The 12498-nt window shown below is 34.7% G+C and overlaps 1 protein-coding gene across 2 annotated transcripts in view; it reads right to left on the bottom strand.

The window, feature by feature from the left end:
• CSMD3 (CUB and Sushi multiple domains 3) overlaps window positions 1–12498 on the bottom strand; it is a 1080374-nt gene that overhangs the window by 356101 nt on the left and 711775 nt on the right. For both annotated transcript variants that reach the window (XM_003782396.2, XM_003782397.2), the window contains 2 exons: window positions 7607–7822; window positions 5291–5479 (listed from right to left, as the gene is read on the bottom strand). In XM_003782396.2, coding sequence (XP_003782444.1) covers window positions 5291–5479; window positions 7607–7822 — 405 coding nt within the window. The remainder of the gene's footprint in view (window positions 1–5290; window positions 5480–7606; window positions 7823–12498) is intronic.

The raw sequence follows: 12498 nt of genomic DNA, 5'->3' as shown, positions 1-12498 counted from the left end.
AGTAAGATTCCTTCTCAAAAAAAAAAAAGACTAATTTGACAGATCAGCCCATATCTGACATATATGTGTGGGTATCTGATGTATATACTTTTAATATAGAGAGCTTGGAGGCTGAGATGAAATAAGCTGAATTTGTTTAAAAATTAATTGCCTCTTCAAATCCATTTTATTCTCAAAGTTTGAATGTTTAATAAGGTTTCATTTTAGAATAGTTTTCGATATAGAAAAGTTAAAATGATAGCACAGAATTTCTATATATACTGCATACTTAGATTCCCCTCTTGTTACCAATCATTTTAAAAATAAAAAATAATGTATCATCCAAAAATTCATAAAAGTGAGAAAAATATGTAGATGTGTTATGTAGAGTCATCATTTTTCTCATCTGACTCATGATTAAGGCAAGACGTTGTTACTTGTGGAAGGTCAGATGAAAAATCGATGACCCATGAAATTAGAAACAGAAGTGGATGTGTTAAGTGGGCATGACGAGGATGAGTGAGTTAATGTCTTTAAGATGACTTAACATGTGTGGGCTTCTTAAAATCTGTGGACCCGTGCCTCAAGACAAATCATTACTCATACTTAACTTACTAATCTACTTTCCAAAACAACATGTTGTTTCATTAGCTCCTTGTTTATGTGCAAGATGGCCTGGCTTGGTTCCTGGTATATTTGGATGCTGATGAAGACATACAAATGTTTTCAGATTTAAAAAGATGGAAATGTAAATTAGTGTTTGGACATTTGGCTTCTGCCTACAAAGGTGATCAGATATTTACTACCTGAAAAGCATGGCTCTCCAGGAAAATAAATCTAAAATATCTTAACTAAATATTTCCCCTGGTAATCTTTTCTGAAATATGAGGCCTAATTACAGAGACATAGATATATATTTTGTAAGGTAAAACCTCCATCTTGGTCACTACATAGTAAATGAGATGATGTGTGTCAAGTAGTTTGCTGCTCAAAGAACAATAAAACTTTGTCATCTGCTTTTCTTCCTCATCTATCTCTTTCTTTTGTCCAGCTAGTTGGTCAAAATCAGTCCTTCCAGTTGTCAGATCTAAGGGTCCTAAGGAGAACTGGATATTTGGCAGTGGACAGACACGTAGGTACAAAGAAAAGGGACTAACTTTTGTTGAGCAACTGTCTTGTACTGAGCCACTCATGATGGAATTTACATATTTCACTGCTTAGAGTTCTCAGCTATCTTAATATATGGCTGTGATGATCCACATTTTACATTTGAGAAAAACTGGCAGGAAAGAGATTCATAAAACTTGCCAAAGTTCACAAAGATTAGGAAGAGCTAATGTGTAAATATGAATTGAGTGCCCTTGATGGAGACCATTGTATGAATAGAAGAATTCTTGCTTGTGAGTTGGTGTTATGCTCTTGATGTCCTTCAAGATTCTTTTCCTGCCTCTGCAAATTTCCCTGCACATAAGCAACACCAGATAAATGGACCACAGTTAAAGAAGTTTTCTTCTAATTAAACAGAAGACAAGCACGAGGAGTTCCCTAATGCCATGTATCAACTACAATGAAGGCAAGATTTCCTTCCCACTTTGTTGAAGTCCTCAGTAAGACACTGTGGTTGCTACATGGCCTGAGCACAGGACATGGACTCAGAACACTGATAGCTGTGGATCTCACCCTAGGTTTGTGTTTAACCTCCAGTTTTTTATAGATATCATATCTTCACTAAAGAAATGATTGCCCTAAACCTAAGTTCACAACACTGGTGGGTTTTTTATAATCAGACAGAATCTTTCATAGATATAAAAGACCATATTATGGCATTAGTATAAATTAACTTTTTGTTCAACCATGATCTTTAACAAATTAATGTTATACAGAAAATTACCTAAAGGAAAATGTTATTTATGATTCACCTAACATCCAAAATTAAGATAAATTTCACCAAGTGCTGCCAAAAGAAGCTGGAAAATACCAATCAATATATACATACCAAATATTTAATCAAAATTAAAAATATGTGAATAAAAATGTAAAAATAATTTTCTAAAATTACCTTAATCAGTTGCATTACTGTCCAAAGATTCAAATACCTTCTATAACCTATGTATACATAAATCATTTTAGTAAATGTTAGTGTTAGTTTTATACTTGAGATAAAAATCTAAAACTTCATCTGGAGTTTGTTCTGGGAATATATCCATCATTTGCACCCTTGTGCCAGAAAAGGACTATTTAGTTTCCAAATAACTGAAATAGAAGCAAACTTTTGGAATGTGATCTACTTATAATTTGGCCATTGTCTACAACATAAGCTTCGTACGAAGCTGGCTAACGCTGAGGATTAAACAATGATTTTTTACTAAGTATGGGATGGAGAATCGCATATATAAAGTGAAAAGTACAGAGCGATTAGGAAGAAATAAAAACTGCCCAAATAAACTAGCATTGCTAAAATTGAACATCTACTCAAATGAATACACAAATAATGTTCATTTGATGTGAATAAAGATTGAACTTTGGAGAGATAACAGAATAAGACATATATGCATATGCATATGTGGAACCAGAAATATAAAAAGGAAGACATTTGTTTCAAAGCATAGGCAAAGTAGTGAAGAGAAGTCAAAGAAGAAATTGAAGAAGTAACATTTTAAAAATAGCATTCCATTTAAAGGGATATTTCTCCTCATCTTGGAACTTAAATGTGCACCAACAGTGGAATTCATGCAGGCCAGTCGACATAATTGTAAATTTCAATAAGCTTAAAAGCAATAACAGCTAATTTGCAAATGGAGGAAAATTCCCACAGCAAGTACTTTGCTTTCTAAATTTATCCACAGGGTGATTTTCTTTTATCCATCCCATTAAAGATCTAGGCACAAAGAAACCTACTGTCATAGAAATACTTTAATAAAACAAAACTAACCTGAAGTTACTTTTTTCGCAATGTCAGGTTTTCACAAATCTACTTGTTAAAATCTATTGCAAATGTGAGCTAAATCATGAAAATGTGCACGTAGACAGCTGCTTCTCAACCAGTGTAAAACGCTGGTAGGCGTTTGGTTACTTTGAGAGAAAATATGAACTCTGCATGACTTGAAGTCCTTTAGAGTCACCTTTTCCAAGATGCTAATAGGAGAAAATTGGAGTTTTGGAATGAGATAGATCTCTCTATACACATCATGGTTCTGCCACATACAAACTTGATGATCTTAGGTAAGTTATTTACCATCTCCAAAGCTCAGGTTCTTCTAATGAAAATTGGGGGAAATGATAATATCAAGATTATAGTATGGATTAAATGAGGTAACTATAAATAAAATAGCAAATCCTCATAAGATTAAGTGGAGTTATTTCCTACTATTATTGGTTTGACAAACTAAATTGACGGGCTGGTAAGACAGCAGATTAAACTCTACACAATAAAAGTTAAAATAACACCCAAATTCTGAATGGTTCCCATATTCCAAGGATTATGCTACATTATAATAATGTGTTAGGGACTACAGTGGTAACTATTTTTTGCAGATGAGAAAAATGAAGTTTAGAAAAAGAAAATGGCCAAATATGAACTGATCAAGCACTCTGTAGCCTTCACTTGAACTATTCTGAAGGTCCTCAGTAACTGGCCCTTGGAAACTGTTATACAAAACAAAAAAGGAGATGTAGATAATTCAGGAAAAGATAGGAATTCCAAATTTGGTAACAGTGAGGAAATAAAAAAACAAAGAAAATCTTTTTAAAGATTTTTTCTATAAAAAATCTGTGATTTCAAAAAGAAATTTCACTTTTTATATATCAGTTCATCTTTTATATAAGCTTATGGGGCTATGAAACCAGCACATTACTATAAAAGCCTTCAGACCATCCGATTAACTTGGATGGTCTTTTTTTGGCTTGATTTGGGCTGTAGAGAAATTCCACACTCTGTATATTGGACGATATACTGGATGAGGCATATAAGATATCCTCTTCTTCATTCTCATTTTCATCTGGGGCATTTCATATCCCAAAAAAAGGATAGGGACTTGAACCACTGATTAAATCTCTAATGATTTTCCTGATTTTGTAGCATATTATAATTTATGCAGGTTTGTGATTCAAAATCAGATTCCCATTTAATTCAAAGTAAATACAGATGAGTATTTCATGATCTTTAGGAAATAATAATATAATCATATACATATTTTTCTATCACAAGAATAGGTACTGATAACCACCAGGATAGCTGATGGCCTAAGAATTTTTCACCTCCATATTTTCTAGTTTAAATAGGGAATGATTTCTGTCCTAATGAAAAAATCCTTTTTTTTTTTTTTTTTTGTCCAGGGCTGGATTTGAACCCACGACCTCCACCTCCAGCATATGGGGCTGGCGCCCTCCTCCTTTGAGCCACAGGCACTGCCCCAAAATCCTTCATTTTTTTCTACCAATTTTTTCTTTTATCAGCCAAAATATTTATTTCCAAAATTTGAAGTTTTGGCTCCATCCTTCCAATACTTCAATTATTTCCACTGTTTATCTCACAACATGGAATCAATAACCATCTTAATTTATCTATCACAAATCTACATATCTATCATATATTGAGCCAATAAATTCCTTGGTAATCCCTATCTTAATTACCTATTCTTTATTTGACATACTTTCGCTTGTAATCATCTCTTGTGCATGTTAATTCTAAGTTATAGTCAAAATGTCAGTCAGAATATTATCAACAGAACAGGCATCTCAAAATATGATTCTATCTATTTCTATCCTTTCTATTCATTTGCAATATTTATTTATTTATTTATTTATTTATTTTGAGCCAGAGCCTCAAGCTGAGAGTGCCGTGGCATTACAGCTCACAGCAACCTCCAACTCCTGGGCTCAAGCGAGTCTCCTGCCTCAGCCTCCCAAGTAGCTGGGACCACAGGCGCCCGCCACAACACCCGGCTATTTTTTGGTTGCAGCCGTCATTGTTGTTTGGCGGGTCCGGGCTGGGGATTCGAACCCTCCACCTTAGGTGTACGTGGCTGGCGCCTTAGCCGGTTGAGCTACAGGCGCCGAGCCAGCTACAGGCGCCGAGCCAATATTTATTTCTTATCCCCATCATCTAAAAACAAATTTAGAATCACGTTTACTTGAATGTAGCGTTAGAAAGCGAATCAAGGTATACCAGATTGCCAAGTTAAAAAAAATCGAAATAACTAATATGAAATAAAGAAATTCAATGGATTATAAAAAACGAAGGGTGTGTAACCATGCAACTTCATGGACAGTGACTACACATACAAGCAAATGAAAGCAGCTGACCACGTACCCACACACCTTGGCAGAGGTGCACTCCACACTCGTCGGCCACCACCAAGACAGATGATCTCTGATGTTCCTTCTAGTCGATAACCCGATGAACACGAGAAGGTCAGAGTGTCACCAACTCCAAAGCTGAACCCAATTCTGTTACCATATTGAGGAACTCCAGGATCTTCACAAGGTTCAAGGTTATATTCTGTAATTTAGGGGGAAGGATTTCCCCCAAAGGAGGGAAGGACAAAAAAAAAAAAAAAAAAAAGATAGTGATTACTTTATGGGTATATTCCTATTGTATGCAGCAAACTGGATGTTTTTGGGGCCTAGTCATGTGGGTTTTTTTTTTTTTTTTTTTTTTGAGACAGAGTCTCACCTTGCCACCTTTGGTAGGGTGCTATGGTGTCACAGCTCACAAAACCTCATACTCTCAGGCTTAAGTGATTCTCTTGCCTCATCCTCCCAAATAGCTGGGACTATGGGCGCCCACCACAATGCCTGGCTATTTTGTTGTTGTTGTTGCAGTTGTTACTGTTGTTTAGCAGGCCCAGGCCAAGTTCAAACCTGCTGTCCTAGGTGTATCTGGCCCCAGTGCCCTAACCACTGGACCACAGGTACCGAGCCACCTAGTCATATGTTTAAAAGTGACTATATGTGAAAATATGGGAACATACTTCTGACACACGTAATTTTCTTATTTTCTGAAAGAGTTAGTAACTGAAGTACTTTTATGTATGAATAGATGAGAAAATGTTACCATGTATGCATTTATAACATATTTTTTCTGCATTAGAAATATTTTCCTTTTATATACTTTTGAATTACAATAATGATATAAGAACTGCATATTTTCAGACACAAAATAACATTCAGAATGAAGTCATTTGTACTTTTTTAAACACATCTTACATAAAGGTTTTAATTTTAAATGAGAAAAGCTGTTTGGTCTCTAATCTATAAGGAGTTCAATTAATGCATATTATGAAAAGGACGTGACTTGAGACGCAAGGGTTTGTGTAATAATAAAGTGCACACACATTGAAAATTATTATACTGGAGATTTATGCAGGAACTTTTCCCCTAGCCGTGAATGAACATTATGAAAATGAACAATTAAACAGTCTTCAGGGTTTAAGAGATTAAATTTGATTAAACATTATAATTTATGTACAGTCCTAAGAAAAAGTAGCTTATCTAAAAATACTCCCACAACACTTACTATGTATTGCAATAAAGAATAAGAAGAGTTGTTTCTTGTTGATCAGCTAATGTTTTATTATTTAAAAATTTATTTGGACATATTTTTAACATTCTAGGTTAAAACTGATTATGCTTATTTACTATTCATTATAGAAAACTTTAATGATTTTAGCAGCCAAGTATTTCCATCCAAATACTAAAATAATAGCTTAAGAACAAGATTAGTTCTTATATCATTTTAATCTTAGCAAGTTGATATAACTCATCCCTGTACTAAGAAATAACCATTTGAAATAAGTATTTCTTTCAACTGCATAATAGAACTTTAAATGGTGGGAATACTTTTGTTCTCACAGATCTTGTAATTTTTTCATCCTGGAATCTAAGTCATACTATTTCAATCAATGATGTTATTCTAGAAGAAAGAGGTGACAATATAATTTTTTTTCTATATTATCTAATTCTAGAAGAATAAATTAAGTTGATCTTAATCTTGCACTGTTAATTATAAGACATACAAAGCTAGAGTATGACTGGATTTATTCCACTTTCATTTTTGAATCTAATTGAAAGGTTAGAATATAGGATGACACCTGTGGCTTAAAGGAGTAGGGCACCGGCCCCATATACTGGAGGTTGCGGGCTCAAACCTGGCCCTGGCCAAAAACTGAAAGAAAAAAATTTTGATTTATTTATACATTTTCCCTGATTTTGTAGTATTGCAAATTGAAGAAAGGTAGTTGTACTTCAAGTAGCGTTTCAGTAAATTAATTCACTTTTTGCTTTTGGTTAAAAATTGCCTTTAATTTATCACTAGTAACAATCTTCAAGGTATTTCAACTTTCCTTAAAGCTTGTCAATTCATATTTCTTTGATTTCTTCATCTCCTTTTTAAAATGTTTCTTCTGATCTGTTATTTTCTCTTCTCTGTTTTTTTTTTTTTTTTTTAATGTGGTTTTTGAGAGGGCTGGGTTTGAACCCAGCACCTCTGGCATATGGTGCATATGGGGCCAGCACCTTAGTCCTTTGAGCCACAGGCACCACCCTTCTCCTCTCTGTTTTATCACTGGCTATGCTCATAGTTTAAAAACTCTGATGTTACTATAGGAGCTCTTTTTTTTTTTCTCACCAGAGAATGTAATATTGAATCCTTCATATGATATTGAAAAATCTGAAATGAAGCGTAGTTGAGCCCTGAAATTTCCATAGAGACCAGCGTTGATTGTTGAAGGTAGTTCGGAACCAGTCAGGCGCGCCAGCGGTTGGGTGAAGCTGCCATTCTCTGTAATCAGTAAGTAGTCATGATGGTCCTCCAAATGAAAGGTATGGAAGTGGAACTGCACTCCTGTTATGAAAAATAGGAAAACTGGACTTAAAAGGCACGCCAGTAAAACACAGAAAGTTACTATTCAATTAAATAAAGCCAGGACTCTCTTTATAATTTATATTTTCTGAAATGAAATGCACTACTATAAAATATTCTAAATATGTAGTATATTATCCATCTTTTTTGTTTGTTTGTTTTATCTTCACCTTAATTTTTAGAGACATATTGAGTCATGTCGTGGAAACTGTTTGAAAATAAAATCTAAAAATCAATGTCTGAAAAGGAATTGACTAGTTTTCTAAAAATTTCAAAGAAATTACATATCCCTTGTTTATAAGAGAAGTGCAACTTCCTAGTGAATATTGTGCATGTTGGATCCATTTCTCTCCACGTCCCACAACCAACATAAAAATAATGCTTAATATTATAGCACTTACTTTCAAAAAATGCTTAAGGCTATTTTTTTTTTTTTTTTTTGAGACAGAGCCTCAAGCTGTCCCCCTGAGTAGAGTGCCATGGCATCACGCTCACAGCAACCTCCAACTCCTGGGCTCAAGCGAGTCTCCTGCCTCAGCCTCCCAAGTAGCTGGGACTACAGGCACTCGCCACAACACCTGGCCATTTTTTGGTTGCAGCCATCATTGTTGCTTGGCGTGCCCGGGCTGGGGATTCGAACCTGCCACCTTAGGTGTATGTGGCTGGTGCCTTAGCCGCTTGAGCCACAGGCACCGAGCCCTTAAGGCTATTTTAGATGAGAAATATAAACAAGTATAGGGGAGTGCTATTTGTTAAATAAACGTAATGACTATTTATTTATTTATTCTTCACATGTTTCAACCTGTGCATAGAATATATGTAAACATGGATGTTCAAGTGGTCATCTCATTGAATTTTCGTAAATGGAACACTTTTGCAAATAGTTCCCAAACCAGTAAATACAATATTATCATTACCCAGAGCCACCATCCTGAAACTTTTCTGTCAGTTCACTTTGCCAAAAGTAACCACTCATTCAACTTCCAGTAGACTAGATTAGTTTTGCTGTTATACACGGTTTTCTGGTTTATATAATAGAATAATAGCACGCATTCTTTTGGATCTGACTTCTTTTACTCAACACCAGGTATAAGAGATTCATCTATGTCATTATGTACAGGCAGTCCATTTTGTGTACACGCCACATTAATCCACCCGGGTATTAAATGCTGATGGTCATTTAGGTAGTTTGTATTTTATTACAAACGTAGATAGTTCTACTATCTAAAAGTGTTGCTATGATCATTTGAATTTGTCTTTTGATGAACATATGGGCTTATTTTAGTTTTAATTGTTTTTTTTTTTTCTATTGGGATTGTGTTTGAGGACATACGTACTTATTTTTGTTGGGTAAATATCTAGAAGTGAGATTACTAGGTCATGGGTTAGTAATATACGTTCTGCTTTAACAAATACTAGTTTACAAAGTTGCCACACCAGTTTACATTTTCATAATCATATATGGTTGCTGTGTTTTTCACTAACACTTGAAAATTTGGGTATTTTTTATTTGTTCCATTCTGCTGAATATGTAGTGTTTCATGGGTCATCAGATTCGTTTTTAAAGACATTGTCTAGAACACATGTAAAAGACCAACAAATTCTCATATACACACGTTGTGTGCAAGGTACCGTATGAAGTAAAAAAATGGCTAACAGATAGATTCTTCTTTTGAAGTGCTTTTTTTTTTACTTGACCTAAAAAAAAAAATCACCAAAATATTTACTAGATAAATCCAAAATCTCAGCATGTGATAAGTGGCATTCTTTATTCATTTGCATTTTACTTCCAGATGCTAGAAATTCTTAAAAACCCCATGGTATAGAAATAAACTGTTATAAAATGAGACAGAAACAAATAAACTGAAAACACAAAACAAGGATATTATTGCATAATGGACAAGTGATTTCAGATTTGAAATGTAAAAGACACTATTTTCGAACTCTTTTTTAGAATGTAACCTTCTTTTTTCCTTTTTTTCTCGCTCTACAATTGGCAGGAATATCATAGCCCTTTTAGAGGGAATCCAGAAACTGAGTCAGTTATTCAAATGTTCTTTTGTATAAAATTGGTGCTAATACTAGACAGATGAAAGAAGAATGAGGTTTTCACAGGGTCAGGAGGAGATGCTTTGCTGTGTAGATGACCTGCTATCAAAATATACAAAATAACTGAAGAGTGGAAATTCCACGTAAGTCAGTCTCATTTCTATTTTAGAGTAAAGCTAAGAAAAGATAGCAGTAGACTGAAAATACATGAGAAAGAGATCATTATGTGTACAATTTATATTTTCAAAATTAATTACTTTAAAAATATCATTGTATAATGGTGCTAATAAGGCCACTGTCAAGTATAACTTTCCTTCTGTAAAATGGGGTTTTAATAAGGTTGTCCAGAACTTTTAATATGATAACATATGGAAATAATGGTACAACGGCTGACACAGAGGAAGTGTTAGGTAAATCCTTGACTTAATATTACTAATGGTACATTTGAAGGTTTTACTTCTTAATACTTAGATACCAAGGGACTCTACCTAATAAATCCAGATATTGTAACTAGTTGTTTCTACCTTCATATTAACCTCAAACAACAACAACCACCAAAAACTTAAGATACTTAGATCTATCTTTGTTAAGATTCTTTTTTTTTTTTTTTTTTTTTTTTTTTTGAGACAGAGCCTCAAGCTGTCCCCCTGGGCAGAGTGCCGTGGCATTACAGCTCACAGCAACCTCCAGCTCCTGGGCTCAAGCGAGTCTCCTGCCTCCGCCTCCCAAGTAGCTGGGACCACAGGCGCCCGCCACAACGCCCGGCTATTTTTTGGTTGCAGCCCTCAATTGTTGTCTGGCGGGTCCGGGCTGGGGATTCGAACCCACCACCCTAGGTGTACGTGGCTGGCGCCTTAGCCAGTTGAGCTATAGGCGTCGAGCCGTTTGTTAAGATTCTTATAAACCCTTACAGGGCTAATAGTCATGTGTATATGAGAACATTCTAACTATGTAATGTAAATGTGAATGAAAGGTAAATCATTTGAAAACAATTTCACAAGAGCACTGAATTAAGCTAATATTATGAAATGTCATAGGAATATTACAGTCTGTACTGAAGATAGAAGAAAATCAATTGCATAATTACAGAATTTTAGGAATTGGGCTTAATTGTACTTTAAAGTCCCAATAATCTAAAAAAAAGATAATTTAGATGACTACACGTTCATTAACAATGAGCATTATGACATGAAAGAAAAAAAGTTAATGAAAGCAAATACAGACTCCATTTATGGAAATAATTTGTAGAGTTAAATGCCAGACTGTGTTTAGTTTTAGAAAACCACATTTTCAGAGAAAGATTTATATCTCTGAATGTCAATAAGCTGGAACACATCCAAGGAAAGATAATTAGAATCATGATGAAAATAAAAATATTATCTTATGACAAAGAACTGAAGGAAGTAAGAGGGGTTAGTCTGGTAAGAACAGATGGGATAAGGTCTTGGGGTGGAGGGTATGCAAAGCATGGTGGTCCCCGCATGGTGAGTGGTACGTTTGCAGAGCTTTAGGTTGGAGCATGGATTAGGAAGACTTTTTGTCTAGCTCTAGGGAGCAGAATAGGAATAACAACTACAGAATAATTATCAAACAATTAAACATATATGAAAATTGAGCAGGTATTTCCAAGCAGTACACTTCTGATAAATAGAAGTATTGAAATCACGCCAGTTCATCATGTTTTGGGAACATCGTAGAAAGAAACTGGTCTGCTGGTTAAGAAGTCAGAATATATTACCTTGATGATTTCTTCCAACTTCAGGAGATTATCCTTCATATACCTTTGGCGATACTTTGGAATAGTACTTCAAGCAAACTTAGTGCTTCATGCGAACGTAGATGCCTTAAGAGAGAGGCATCTAGATCTGCATTGCTTGCCTTGTAAATACAGATTTAATTAACATTTGCAACCTGTGAAGATGCAAAATCTTAAGTGTTAATTAAACCTCTATTTACATAGCAAGCATTATGGAGCCCTCCATTTTCTTGTCTAATATTAGGGAGCTTATTTTAAACTCCCTTAATCTACTGCACACTAGAATAATAAGACACTTTGGTTAACTTCCAACAAAGAGTCTTCTGTCATGAATAATAACAAAAATCACAGTGTTCAAAATCGTCTACCTTTTTTCTCTGCTGCTAAATACCAGAATACTCATTTTAAGAGCACTTGTTAGTTCAACAACATTTAATTCACTGTAGAAATTTAACTATAATGATCCTTATATAAGCCTTACTCCCTAATAAAAGGATGAATAATGTTATCATAGGCAAACTTTATTTGTGAAAACATAATTGACAAACTTTTATTTTTTAAATTGTAACAAGATCTTCCCACAGGAAGGGGTCTTTCCTTTTGAATTTTTTTTTTTTTTTTAGATATTTTACAGTAAAATCACAAACTCCGATATAGTTAAATTCAATAATATAAAAACACAGATAAAAGAAAAGTACTTCTCCCAAGCATATTCTAAAATGAACAAATTAGCTTTTTAAAAATTGTTCCATGGCTCGGCGCCTGTGGCTCAATCGGCTAAGGCGCCAGCCACATACACCTAAGGTAGCGGGTTCGAATCCCCAGCCCAGGCCGCCAAACAACAATGATGGCT

Source organism: Otolemur garnettii, unplaced genomic scaffold (assembly GCF_000181295.1).
Source record: "Otolemur garnettii isolate 467f Iridium unplaced genomic scaffold, OtoGar3 scaffold00004, whole genome shotgun sequence".
In the NCBI taxonomy this organism is placed as follows: domain Eukaryota; kingdom Metazoa; phylum Chordata; class Mammalia; order Primates; family Galagidae; genus Otolemur; species Otolemur garnettii.
The sequence above is the reverse complement of the archived record's forward strand: the minus strand, read 5'-3'. Positions and strand labels throughout refer to the sequence as shown.